The 14150-nt window shown below is 41.1% G+C and overlaps 1 protein-coding gene and 1 long non-coding RNA gene across 8 annotated transcripts; one reads left to right on the forward strand and one right to left on the reverse strand.

Moving 5' to 3' along the window:
- Positions 1–500: 500 nt before the first annotated feature.
- Positions 501–1066, reverse strand: LOC141918724 (uncharacterized). The gene is made up of 2 exons (XR_012621802.1): positions 950–1066; positions 501–839 (listed from the first exon to the last, which is right to left on the reverse strand). It is a non-coding gene; the product is annotated as an uncharacterized LOC141918724 (long non-coding RNA).
- RBM11 (RNA binding motif protein 11) lies at positions 942–10291 on the forward strand. 7 transcript variants are annotated; one of them, XM_074813547.1, is made up of 6 exons: positions 1130–1268; positions 1988–3580; positions 5299–5461; positions 6381–6459; positions 7197–7290; positions 9156–10291. In XM_074813547.1, exons 2-6 carry the CDS (start codon positions 3578–3580, stop codon positions 9486–9488), a joined length of 672 nt encoding a protein of 223 aa, XP_074669648.1. In that variant the 5' UTR covers positions 1130–1268; positions 1988–3577; the 3' UTR covers positions 9489–10291. The 7 variants fall into 7 exon arrangements, with proteins under 7 accessions (XP_074669681.1, XP_074669629.1, XP_074669648.1 ...); XM_074813557.1 differs by having other exon boundaries at positions 1132–1268; positions 3185–3580; XM_074813565.1 differs by lacking the exon at positions 1130–1268 and having other exon boundaries at positions 1439–2225; positions 3185–3580.
- Positions 10292–14150: the final 3859 nt, after the last annotated feature.

Here is a 14150-nt window from a genome sequence, read left to right on the forward strand (position 1 = left end):
TTGCATATTACTGGGTACAAGACACTAGGATTAAGAAACATAAGCAACTATGTGAAACGTTGGTGGACGAAGCCAAAAACAAAGACTGGGTAGCATTCCAGGATCCACTGCTGAAAGATGAACAAAATGAGTTACACAAACCAGACCCGGTATTCGTTAAACTATTTCAAGATCTTAATGAATTAATGAATTGTAACTGTATGAACTAATGAATTGTAAATAAACTGATTATTTCTTTCTGTCTATCTAAGGGGAGAGCCCCCAGGGATGCCAAAAGGGCGAGTGAGACACAACAGGGTATGGATAGTATGTAGGGATGACAAGGAACGCGGAGGCATGATGCATCATCTATCCTGCTAAAAGACACTAATCACCAGTCTTCAGTGAGGTGGACGGGCCACCTTCACTTAACCCAGAAAAGGAACATGGATAATTTTATATATGTTCGATAAATAGCAATCATATTCCAGTTCTTAAATCTTGAGAAAGGTGCGACATCCAACACTTCACACACGTATTTTATTAGCAACTACCGCGACGCGTTATCATGCTGGTGACCGAAACACTTGAGGGTCTTGAAGGTTTCTGCAGCGCGTCACCGGGCCCTGCCCAGCGGCTGCCGCAGCCTCCCGCCGCGCAAGGCCCGGCCGAGGGGCACCCCGACAGCTCTGCCCCGGGAGGTTCCGCCGCCTCCCGCCAGCTCTCCCCCGCTCGCCGGCCGTTCCACACGGACGCGAGGCATCCACGCACCCAGGGGCACACACGCTTCTTCCCGAGGTCAGGTCTCTGGGCAACACGCTTCCACGGGTAGGCCCGAGGGGGAAAGCTTTCCTCCGGTCCTCGGGGGGAAGCCCGCGAAAGAAAAAAAAAATGAAGCGTCTTAAAACGTGGAAGTTCCCCACAGAACAACGGCACGAGCGGGCGCCTGTCCCGCCGGGTACCCACTCACCGCACGGGCAGCGCCTCCCAAACACGCTGCGAAACGAAACGCGGGTCTTGCCGCCAGCGGGACCCGCAACCGCCGCGCCGCGCCGAGCCGAGCCGCATTCCGCTCTCCCCCGACCCCTCACGGCACGGCACGGCACGGCACGGCGCTTTACGGCAGCGGGGGCGCTTCCCCACCCCCTCCCGCGGTGGGACCCGGCGGCGGCGGTGGCGGTGCCGCCATGTCGCCGCCGGGGCGGTCCGAGGAGGCGGACCGGACGCTGTTCGTGGGGAACCTGGAGAGCCGCGTGCGGGAGGAGATCCTCTACGAGCTCTTCCTGCAGGTGGCGGGCGGGCCCCGGGGGCGGGGCGGGGCCGCGGGGCGGAGGCCTCGGCGGGCCCCAGCCGGGCGCGGCGGCCGCTGCCTTCTCCGCGGGCCCGGGCCGGGGCGAGGCGCTGCGAGCGGCCGGAAGGCGCAAAGGCGCCGCCGGCGGGGCCCGGGGCGGGGTGCGGCGGCCCGGGCCTGCCGCCTGCTGGCCGGGGCGTAGGGCGGGCCACGGGGGCCTTTTCCGTCCTGCGGCCGCGGCCCCGTGACCCGCGGCGCGGTCGGGAGCGGTCCCTGTCCCGCCCGTCTCCCCTTCCTCGGCTTTGTCTCCTCCCTCCCGGTGCCGCAGATGGGCCCAAGTTCGTGAGGAAGTTAAATAATTTGCAGATGCTTTCAAAATCCCCGAAAAATATTTTTTACACTTTTTTTTAATATATCCTGAGCAATACGTTTTTGATCAATAATTTGGTTAAGAAAAATTAGTGAAAACCTGAAGATGTGTTGGGCGACGTTGAAACTTAACAGAGTGTGGGAGGCAATAGACATGATCTGCAGGTGGGGCTCCATTGCCAGACATTTCCACCTATAAATGACCTTTATCTCGAAATGGGTCATGTTTTAATGCTTGGGAAGGTATTAAAAATTCCATCAGTGGGATTCTCAGGGAGGTGGTGGGAAAACACTGAGTAGCTGGACCTGTTTCAAACCTGAGCTTAATTCTCTTTCTTTGGAAATAAGGTATGCCGAGGAGGAAAGAAAACAGCAAAGAAAGAAAATGTGAAGACACTGACTTGGCTTCAGTTTTGATCTCACATTGACAGCATCTCTGGCTAAGCTAGGTTTAACCTGAAAGTAGTAAGGAAAAGAGGGGGGAGGCTATGGAGAGGAGGGAGCATTCTATCACTAATGTAAGCATCAAATTTCAAGATGGTTGACAACAGGTGCTGATAATGGACTTTTGCTGGATTTGTTTATGGTGTGTTTGTTCTGTGGTTTTGTCTTTTTTTCCTCCTGGCGTGATTCAGTCGGCCTCTGTCAAGCTAAATGGTCCCAGTCTCTGGACGGTTTAGCTGACAGCATGGTGATAAAGTGCTTCTACCGATCCACTAATTCTCCCCAGTCTCAGAATGAACCTTGTTTCATTCTGGAGAGTTTGCAAAATTAAAGAGTGCAAAAAAAAGAGGTGCACAGAATCATCTGTTCTCTTGCTGTTTCATTTGCTAATCAGAACTATTTCTACTCACCAGTTTTATTCCACTGATTAATCTGATATTTGTCTTGTTAACTAGGCAAGACATAAGCATGCTACCCCATTTGCACTGAAAGGCCTTTTTGTTTGGTATATTCTAGCCCTTTGGGTTTTTAGCTGTTCCCATCTCTTCCTAACTTTCAGTTTTTAACTTTTGCCTAAAATTAGCTAAGAAACAGTTGTTTCTGCTTTTTTTCCTCTTTATTTTCTATGCAGTATTCCTACCTGTTTCCAATACTAAGCAGCAGTTGGCTGTTTAACTGTAAATATTAAGTTAAGAAAGCTTATCTTACCAGGGGACATGAGTAATACCATCCAAATTCAGGTACAAAAGTGATAAAAATAAGCAGACACTCTCAGAATGCAGTTTTGCATGACCCTTCTGCGTAATTTGCAGCAGTCATCCAACTGCTGACTTTTATCTGGGTTTTTAGGTCATCCCAATAATACTTACTTACATTTTTCCTTATCTTCATCTCGTTCTCACTCAGGTTTCTCTTTCTCTTACTGCAACAGCGTCTGCTTCTTACTGCAGTATTGTCCTTTCTTGGAAAGCATACAGTTCAATATTCCTGCTATGGCATAGTCCTAAAGATGCACTCCTAACCTGTAGCTTTTCCCCCATCAAATTACAAGCAAGTTCCTATTATTACTTCTAAACTATTAATATTTTTATTTGTGAACAGGAAGACTACATATTTAAAAGACTGCTCTTCAAAGGACTTGAGTTTGTTGCTTCTAGTTCTTGAAGAACCAGATCCTTCTCATTAGACAAATAATAATCAGAAGACTCAGTATATGTAATTTTTTTAAAAACCACAGTGTAGTGCAGAACAACAACAAAAATGCCTTAAGGAGCCAAGTCAAGCAGAAATAAACATGTTCAAGATCTCACTGAAATCCCTTCTCTAAAAACAAAAAACCGGCAAAAACCAAACCAAACCCCAAACAACTACCCGCAGCAAACTTCAAGATACTTGGAAAGACGAGATCAACATTTTGAAGATTCTCTGTACAGGACAACATAGGTAGTATCTATTGCTGTGTAGCCTGATCTCCCTTCGCATCAATAATAAAAAATGGTACATTCTTTTTGATCCTTTGTGTTTGTCTATATGACTTCCCTACCTTTTACCAGGGTTGGGGGGGTGTGTGTGTTTCATTTTTCAGCAAAAGCATCTTATTTAATTGAGGATTAGTTTATATACAGCTGGCAAAAGCATACAGCAATCAGACATTATTATCACAGGTGACAGTCCTCAATATGTTCAGTCTGACAACATGAAGGGTATAATAAGGGAGATGGCTCCACATCATCACTAAATGCTCACAGCAGACAAATTGCAGATTTACTGTTTGACAGTAATTGTTGAAAATGCAGAATAATCAAGTAGATTACTTTCTATGGCTTATTTTCTTCATCTGAGCATATGCTGTGTGTTTATTTTGAATGTATAACTGTTTATGCAGTTTAATTGCTGTGAAGCTGTTACAAGTTAACTTGGGTTTACGTGAAGCTGGTGATGACTTCTGAGCAACTTTTACTGAAAAGTACATATTGCATCAGTAGTAGTAGTGGCAGCCAGTTCTACCAATGAGTGATATTTTTTGAGTCAGAACAATGAATTTTCCATCTACTAGAGTAATTTAGACATTCAGTAATTTTCTTTTTACTGATGGATTTTTTTGTAACTTATGTTCACTTCATTGCTCATCTGGTTTATTACATCCTCCTAAAGTTTTGTTGCATCCTTAACACTCCTGAGCTATGGCAGAAGACTGTTGTTGGCCACTTCTTTTCACTCTGCTAAATCAGCTGTACAGACAGAGTTTGTTTTGATGAGAAACTGTTAATGTGGTGACTAATACACGGATTCTGTCTTGTGTAGAGAAAATTCATCATCTGATATCTATTACGAAAATGGCAGTTTCATTTCTTTGAAAAGAGACCCTTCTCTTTGAAAATGGAGCCAGTATTCATAGAATATCACTGCTTTAATTTGGTTCTATAAGTACTATACAAGGATTAAAATGGTTCACGTAGGCTGAGATAGAACTTTTCAGTGAAGATATTTGAGCCAAAGGGTGTGGTTTGGTGTTTTGTTTTGTTGGTGGAGTTTGGGGGTTTTTTGGGGGGGGGGGGGGCAGAAACACAGTATGTTATCTTGAGGTGATAGGACCTCTGATGAGGTCTCTTGATTCCTTGCCACACGGTTCTGATGAGGGTTAGGCAGTACAGAAAATTGTTTTGTGGTGGTTCTAGAAGCGCTACTCTCTATTCACATTTGCTTTCCCACAGTGTTGATGCTGCCCATTTTAGGAATTTCAGCAAGAGTAAAATAGAAGCATATGAGTGTAGTAGGTCACTTTTACATAGCTGATCTTATCAGTTCACTTAGTTATGTTAGCTGTGAAAAAAACCTCTGTTATAATTGTATTAGCAGCTGTACATGCATAAGATAACTTTTGCTATGGAGTCAGTAACTGTCTTCCACCTTGCAGCAGCTATTGTATTTTTAAAATAATAAAAAAATCTGTATTAAGGATTAAACATCACCCATGGACTGATGCTTGGTTCCCTTTTAATGTTTGTAGAGCTGATTTTTGTTTGTAGAAGGCTTAGAATTTGAGCTTGGGGAATGTGGAGAGACATTTTCAAAATTAAGTAGAGATTCTTATACTGAGAAACTTACACTGTTTCTGACTATGGCAAAATATACATCATTATGAAATACTCAAAGCAGAATGAAGTGTCAATCTCTGTTAATATCTGTGAGAAAATAATACAAATTTCTTTCAGGCTGGACCATTAACCAAAGTGACGGTTTGTAAGGACAAGGAAGGAAAACCTAAGTCTTTTGGATTTGTCTGCTTTAAGCATAAAGAATCAGTGCCTTATGCAATAGCTTTGCTGAATGGAATCCGTTTGTATGGAAGACCAATTAAAGTGCAGTATCGGTTTGGTACGTTTAATAGTCTTAATGGTTAAGTCTTTGTAAATGTTTGTTTTTTTTTTCCAATGACTGTTTCTGAATCCTACAGTCTTTTACAAAGATGGCGATTTATAGTTGGAACAAATTACAGTCCATTTTCTTTAGGAAACAAAAATTTCTTGTGGCTTTTGCATAGGGAAGGATTCAGTCTTTGTATTTTTTGTTTACTAAGAGAATACAGTAGGTTGGATCAGAACAGCGTAACTTGCAAGCCAGCTCAGACCACACTGTGGAAAACATAGCAACGCAGGTTTTCATGCCAGATTACATTTAGGAATCAGGGTGTGACTTTAACTTGCAGTCTGGCAGGAAAAGTTGATTCAGTAAGTGCCCCAACTATCAAGCTGTTTGATAGTTTTTATACTAAAGCCACAGTTATCAGAGCTGTTGTTTTAAGTGGAAGGGATTGTAGTTCGAAGAATATAGTCAAGTCAGAGTGACATCATTTTATGTTTATGAAAACAAACCACCTAGGAAGATAATGGTCAGGCAGCATTTGCAACCCAAACATTAAGGACTCGTGTTCCCACTATGCACTGTGACACTCCTTATTTCAAAGGCTGTACAGAGCAGTTGCTGGGCTTAAGCAGAATGGCTGAGGTTCTTAAAATCAGAAGCATCTCCCGTGTCTGTAACTGAATGGGAATTATTCTGTTCTTGATTACTCCAGCAGCCCTGATTTATGCTTCTGTAAGTGAATAAATGATAAATGAATGTTTTCAAGCGGTAAAATTATGCTATAGATTATCTGCCATAAAATAGCACCTTACTTTTATATACTGCCTTAGATATACTAGCACACTACGGGTGACACAGAACACTTTTGTGTTTTTTAACTTAATTGAACAGTTGTAACTGAATAGTCATTATGCTTTTGTCTTATTTACAGGGAGTTCTCACTCATCAGAACTAAACAGCCCTACACATGGTTTTGAGAACTATATTGACTTATATTCACCTTCATATAGGTAACAAAGATCACTTGTGAATGAACTGTATGATTATCATTTTTAAAAAATCTTAAGAAAATTAGTTCATGTGGTAGAGCAATCTTTAGGCTTTTCATTAAAACAGCTGTTGCATGCTTTAATTGCATCCCTAGTGATGACTTGTAATGGACTGTAGTTAATTTTAATGTTTGTTTAGCTTGCCAGAGGTTCAGTTAGCTTGAATTTTCTATTCTTTAGTTGTTTCTGCAAGATAAAGGACTATGAGAAAATACTGAAATACGGTGTTTATACTAACAATGTTTGCAGTTGTTAGGGAGAAAAAATCTGACAATGGAGATAAGCTTTTGAAACCCCACTAAGTTTATATCTGTATTTTTTGTGTGTATATGTACAAGCAGTGTCATGCGCATATGAATGCATAGGTATAAACCTGTTATAATGGAAATTGGGACACCCCAGATCCAGTAGTTTTCAATGTTTCAACATTTTTTATTTACAAATGTGACAGTACTCTCTGTGGAACCTAACCTCCCATGGTGGAATCCAGAACTCTTTTGCATCAGCACTTAAGTACATGTGAGGACTACTCTAATGGAGCCTTTGGGTGTATTTTCCTTGTTCTATCAGGTTTTTGATGGAAGTCCACTTGTTAATTCTTGGATCTTCTCATTATAGCCCAAGAGTTAAGTCTCAGCACTCTGTTAAACAGTATGTGGTGGATGTCTAGTCTCTGTACTTTTGCTTGTTTTTCTTAGGTATCAAGAGCCTTATGGAAATCCTCCATTTCCTGTTATTTCTTTTCCAATGAACAATAGTTTACCTCATGAATACTCAGGCTTTCAAAAAATGGTGAGTTTGTGTTAAAAGTTAAAAATTTGGGAGCTTTTTTATGAAGTTGAATGTATTCTGCATTTCTGCAAACATCAGTGCTTATGTCTCAAAATGTGGTTTAGGCTGCTAACTTTGACGGTTTAGGTCTGTTTATTTTAGCACTTAAGGGTACTATAAGAACAGGGGATCTACAAAACCAAACTATTTTCTTACTGCAGGATTGTCTTAAAGGTATATAGCTTAGGGAGGCCAAAAATGTAAAAGTCTGCAGACAGAACTCTCTCCTGTACCGTGTTCCAAATCAAATCCCCTTGGTGAGACAAGCTAACCTAGTAAAATTACTACCATGCAAGCTATGGCTTCTTCATATACAGCTAATTCAGTCAGGGAACCTCTTAGCTCTTTTACTCGATTCAGAAATGTCCAGCAGAAGTTTGAAATGTCCTAAAACCAAACCTAAAACTCACCCAACAGACCACCACTGCCCAAGTTAGGGCAACAGTTTGAGGGTTTCTGGCCTGAACCTTTACATGCCCCTGCAGTTCTCACAGTCATGATTTACTTTCATGGCAGTAGGCAGTGAGAACCCATACTGCACTCCCCTTTTAACAGCCTCTGGTGCACTGCGCCATTCTTGTCCTAATCTCTTTTGTCTGAGATACTCCACAAGGCAAGGGAACTGGTCTCTTCGGATGACAACCTGTGGACCAAACCCTAATCACCAAACATATGGAGCTTCTGAATCTGATGAGTATAGATCGGTAGAACTGAAGAAACCCAGCATTTAATGTGAGGTACCAACTGTGGACAGGACTGCTGCCACCCAGTCTGACTGGGGAACGGCCAGCCCTTTGTAACTGTAGAAGGGGTGAAGTCTGCATGGGTTACTCTTGCTACCTGCAGTCTAAGCAGGAAAATAGAGAGCATCTGTTCCCTGCAGCAGAAATGTGGTGGTGGTCTGCCTCCCCTCTTCCCAGGCTGTGCCCTCAGAAGAGCTGGTGCTTGCACAGACTTTGTGGTTGGAAGGCTTAGGAGTGTACCATCTCCCCTACTATGCTCACCCCTGAACTCCCTCCTCAGTCACAATGCAGTAGGTAAACACCGAGAGACCAAACACAGCAGAGCAGCACACACAACCAACTTAATCCCGTTTTGTGCTTGCTACTAGGGATAGTATTGCAGTAAGTCTCCAATGATAGTTTGTTGCAGCTCCAGCAGGAAGTGATCTCATCACATGTACAACACCTTCACACATCTACCTCATCCTTATTGGGGTGAGCCAGGCAGGTTACTCACTTGGAGTCTGCCCACACATACACTTGGACACGCTCCCCATCATTTTTCTTGTTACTGCCAGTCAGTAGAAAGCCGCTCTTTTCTGACTCTTGTAATTCGATTTCTGTATTTGGGCTGTGCATTTTGTATGAGAGGGACTCTTGGAATACGTTAGGGACTGTATCAATAAGCTGGGCACTTACTGCATTTTTCCAAGTGCTTTGATCTGTCGATTCACTATGCCTTGTTGGAACACCTTGTTCCGCATTAACTGTAAAATTAGTTAAACCAGGTTAAAAAAAATTGCAGATGTGCATGTCTTTACATTAACAGTAGGCACTGCAAGGAATGTCACATTTGATTACCTTACACAAGGACTAACTGGCAGATTAATATTAAATCAGATTATGTCTCTGTTCTAACTTTGCAATGAAAAAATTGTCTACTTTTCCCAACTAGTTGATATAATAAAATATATAAGCTTTATTCTCAAGCGTTCTGTGTTATTTTAGAAATTATGAGTGTTTTCATTGTGTAAGCCATAATGCAAAATTAAACTCTTCAGAACTTGCTCTTTACAGTGTTAACTCAAGTTTCTGTTTCTCTAGATGAACTATTTTTTAGCACAGCAGTACACACTACAGAGTCCAGTGGGTCAACAGTTTCCTTACTATCAGATGACTTCACCACTGCCTTCAAATTTATCCTTTTCTCCCTATCAGAATCAAGCTGCAAATTTTAAGTCCACACAGAGTTCTTTTGAATTGTCCCTGCCACATTCAAGTGACTGTGAAGTGCACCAGGTGGATGAAAGCACCTCTAAAAGAAAGAGGGAACGGCAAAGTTGTGACAGTGACAGTAGTATTGAGGATGACAAAATGAGGCAAAGAGAGCATGACCAAAAGTACAAGAAGCACAAAGCCAAGAAAAAGATGCATTAATACTGTGTAACTGGATTCATCTTTTAATTATATTTGCTATTTTTGAGAGAAATTTAATATTTCATCTTTGCACTTTATTGAAAAAGGAATGTTCAAGATTCATATTATTTTTGAAATGTGTTCTACATAAAGTATACTGATACTTTATTTAATCGCAACCTATTTAAAGAGGAAAGTACTATTTAAGGTATAGGAGACATTTAAGAAGATAAAGTTTTCCTAAAAAAGGAAAAAAACTAGTTGGTTCCTCCCTACGCCCCAAGAATTGTGGAAGGCTATTATTTCACTAATATAGAAACTTTATGAAAATACATAATTTCAGCCATTTCTATCACTTATGGAATGTATTTTTGTGAATGGTGCAAGAATTTTCTGGAGCCATTGAAGAAGTGAGCGGGTTAGAAATTCTAAGTCTCACATCACAGATGTCGTCACTGAAGTATCAACACCTATAGCTTTTTATTGATTTAGCTCTATTGTTACTTTCAGTTAGCATCACCATGTATGGTTATTGGAACCGTTTTTTTCTAGCAGTAAATTTGAGGTAAAATATGGGCATTTGCACTAACTACAAGACTTACATATGTATCAATACTCCAATGAATGTATGTACTTTATGGCTGTAGTTATGTACTGACTAAACTACATGCATATATATGCATCTTTCTATAAAGTTACTGTCTAGTGTTTTATTTGTGTATTTGAGAATCTGTATGTTCATTGTAACAAATGGATGAAGAATTTAATGAGTATCTCATCTAATTGATACCACAAAATCATAAATCAGTGGAGTTAGTACTACCTCTTGAGAGAAGTTTTTGTCTTGTTCAGCAGAGGAAGAATAAACTGTCTCATAGTGTGATTAATCAAAGTAGTCAAATGACTGTCACGTCCCTCTCAGATGACGGAGACAAGTGACTCAGATTCGTAAATCCCCAATGGAGCGGACAATGGTGAGACAAGTCTCAAAGTCCAAACATTTATTAACTACCCGCAGTGTACTAATTGGACACGTGATAATTGGCTAAGTATACAGCGAGTTGTGGCAAGCAATACAGTATGCCTTGCATTTCTTAATGGTAGTGCAGGAAAAAGGGGAAAAAGGAAAGGAGGGAGATAGAGGGAATAGAGATCACCAGTCTGGGTTTCTGCATCAATCCCGCCAGTGAGGGTTCCAGGAGGCATCCCTCTTCTTCGTGTCACTTCACTCTCTGGGCCCCCCCCCCCCCCTTTCCTACCCCTCGGTTTATACACACTCTCCTTGGGTCCATCCCCTAGGTCGACCCACATACCTACGTATCCCATGTATGGGGAGGGGTAAGGTGTTTCATGGGATGATGTAATTAGCATGATGATGTTAGTCTTTGTTAGCATATTGAGGGGTGTTAACTTTAATATGCATTTCGTGGATAATGAAGCAAAGTTTATTCACTGGACAGATGGTCCTTCAAATTTGACCAGATGCACCAGAGCAGAACCATCCTGTCTCCACAGGGCTGCCTCCTCCAGCTGTATCTTCTGTTATTCGGGCAGCCTTATCAGCTTCAACCTCCACACTATCCTCCTCGTGACTATAGTTTCGTCTTGTGAGTGTTTGAGGCATTCCTTAGCTCAGAGGGCCTCCAGTCCCCCTGCTAACTTTTATCTCTTCCTCAGGCTGTTTTTCTCAGTCTGTGTTTCTCACAGGCCTGTTTTTCATCTCTCACAATGACCTATTTTCTGTCTTTCACAACCTATAGACAGATACAGAGGTATTGTCTTATACAATACCAGGTACAGGTGAAACACTTTTAAGATCCCATTACAGGAGAAAGCAAAACACTTAATATTCAGCTATTTAATATTGCTTAAAGTTAAGTCTTCTGTTCAGACTAGATGTAGGCTTCAAATTGAACACCAAAAGGATTTTGGTTTTATTACACTCAGTTTTCTTGGTTATAATGTTGGGTTGCTGGAAAGGCCTACTTTTCATCTTTATACTGGTATTGAGAGAGAATATCCAGGTTTACTGGTTTAAAGGTGATGTGTTTTACAAGCCCGAATGAGTTTCAGAAATGGAAGAACATTTAGCTTGCGACGATTTGTCTGATAAGATATATCACAACTAGTAAAATCACTTTCTCAAGACACTGATTTTAACTTCCCAAAGGGATTACTTCTTTAGCCTAAGAGACATTCCTATAACGCCACACTATGGCACTCCTGAGATGTCATTATCAACCTTCTCTAGAAAGAACTTATGTAACAAGGGTTTGTGCCTTAAATAAGATTTATGCTTTATGTTTTAAGAAACTTGCTAGGTCTGCCCAGTCCATTTCCCTTTTTCCCTCTACCCTTCCACATAAACACTTGCCCCTTTATCTTTTTGGGTTTTTTTTTTTCTTTTTTTGCCTACCGGTAACTTTAGGACTAAGCTATGTAGATGTAATCTAACTTCTGTTGGAAGATACTACTGACATTACACCAGTAAGTCACTGATCCTAAAAGTTGCCACAACAATGGAAAAAGGTAACAAGTAAAATACACTGGATTTCTTTAAACCCTATGTTAAAGAAATTTAAATATAATCAAGTAGAGGAAGAATATGTTAACATTAAGTTATAAGTGAAGTTTGTCAGACAAAAGAGAAAACAGATGGATGCCCAAATGAGTTAGCCTACAGAAAGAGAAGCTTAGTCAGGTCTATGCTAATGTGTCCTTATCAGACTTCCCCAGTGGATAGATAAGATAATCTGTTCTATGCAATTATACTGTACAAAAGGAATGTCAAGGAGGATCATATTGCATATGGCTGATAAATACTTGTACAGTTCTTCTAAAGAAATAGTTCTTACACTCTCTCTTCCCAGTTTTTTTTTTTTTTTTTTTTTCCTGAGGGAAGTATGGATTTTAACACCTCTCAATATTTGCTTACCTAAAACTCATCAGTGTGCTAAAAGAAGAAAAGCCAGGCATGTGGGAATGTGCTAAAATTACTTTAGCTGTAACTAAATTTCTTTTGTATATCTGTTAAGACATCACTTTAGTCAGGGCGCTGTTGATATTTTAATTACGTTGTCACCGTGTTTAGGAAATAAAATACTGGGAACAAAAAAAACACTCGAGTTTGGCCTTGACCAAATATTGCTTCAATGCCCTATCTGTTTCAGTCACTTAAAAAAATTCTTTATGAATATGAAATGAGTATTTTCTGTGTTAGTTCTGATTCTAAATTATTGTTATTTTGTCCTGGTCTTCTACTTCCTATGCTACTGGCTGGACACAAGACCTTGCTTTCCCTGCTGTCACATAGGTCTTGCATTTAGACTTGTTTGTCTGTATTTTATAATATGGAATGCAGTGCATAGTTACTTCCATTACAGTCTCCCAAACTTTGGACAAATCAGTATTGCTGCAGTCAGTGATGCATTCTCATTTAAGGTGGCAATGTGTCAGGTCAACAAGAGTCAAAGGGGAGGTGCCACATTAACTATAGAGTAAAATCAAGATACTGATTTTTATTAATTTTTAGGAAAACTTTATGTTCAGGAAAAAAACACAGCAATGGAAATTGCTACTATAGCTTCCTTCCTACCTACCTTTATACTTAAATACTAGTGACCAAGCTGTATGAAGCCTCCAGAAAACAAAACTAGGGAGCATTGACAAGTAACAAAAGTAAAAACGTGGTACTCAATCTGCAGGAGTTCGCAGTGCTGCAGCAGCCTGGCTCCAGAGACACGCCGCAGTCCCAGCTGCCAGTGCCAGGTGGAGCAGTTCTGTCAACAGCGAGCAGGTGCTTTCTAAGTTTTGTCCGAAAGTGTTTTAAATTGGATCTGTTCAGCAGCAATGGCACTGTAGTGCTCTGATTTAAGTGGGAGACACAGCTGGTGTCATGAAGCGGCTCGCTCTGTGGGACCAACTCTTAAGGCAAAAGTAGTGTTGTCATTTGTCATTTTCTGATGTAATAATAAACTTCTGGTAGTGTTGTCCGAAAAGTGGATTTGTTGCCCAGTGTGCAACAGGTCAACAATCACACGCCCGGGAGAGACATTGCTTATTTATTTTAGGGTTGCACAAGCCTAGGTGCTCAGTGGTTTCCCACAAATCAAGCACACCAACGAGACTTTTTGTGCTATATTTATACACGAAACTTGCAGAGTTAGTAATTTTCCAAGTCCATCCTCTCTACAATGATTGGTTAGTAATTTACATACAATTATAATACTGCTGACACAATACTTCTACTACTACACATGCTCAGGGGAAGGGTCTTCACCCGGGTGAGGGTCTTCTTGACTTATAGGCGTGATTTTAGTATTACGATGAAGGTAGTTCAGCTAAGGATACACAGTTTGGACTATTGAGTTTGCTCAATTTTGCACCTTGAGCCTGCTTGCCAAGTTGGCAATGTACTCTTTGCAAGGTGTCCTTGCTCAAAGGTGGCTATCTACTTGTTCTTCTGATTAGGGGTGCCTTTGGCTTTAACATATACAAAGAACGTCTTTCTTGACCTACGCGTAATATTGCTACATGGTTCTAAAAGTTTAACCTTCAACAGTAGCACGCATCCAGCTAAGAGCTAGTGAAAAACAAAGGGTTTTTATACGTTTAGTGACAAGATAGGATGCACACCCCCCACCAGATGCCGTTCCCTCTCCTGCCCGCTCAATGTTACTGGAA

This window comes from Strix aluco, chromosome 2 (assembly GCF_031877795.1).
Source record: "Strix aluco isolate bStrAlu1 chromosome 2, bStrAlu1.hap1, whole genome shotgun sequence".
NCBI classification, from domain to species: domain Eukaryota; kingdom Metazoa; phylum Chordata; class Aves; order Strigiformes; family Strigidae; genus Strix; species Strix aluco.

Coding starts and splice junctions, on each gene's coding strand:
- RBM11 (XM_074813528.1), top strand. CDS start 1,167: ATGTCGCCGCCGGGGCGGTCCGAGGAGGCGGACCGGACGCTGTTCGTG. Junction 1,269..5,298: donor TCTACGAGCTCTTCCTGCAG/GTGGCGGGCGGG, acceptor AATTTCTTTCAG/GCTGGACCATTAACCAAAGT. Junction 6,460..7,196: donor TTATATTCACCTTCATATAG/GTAACAAAGATC, acceptor TGTTTTTCTTAG/GTATCAAGAGCCTTATGGAA.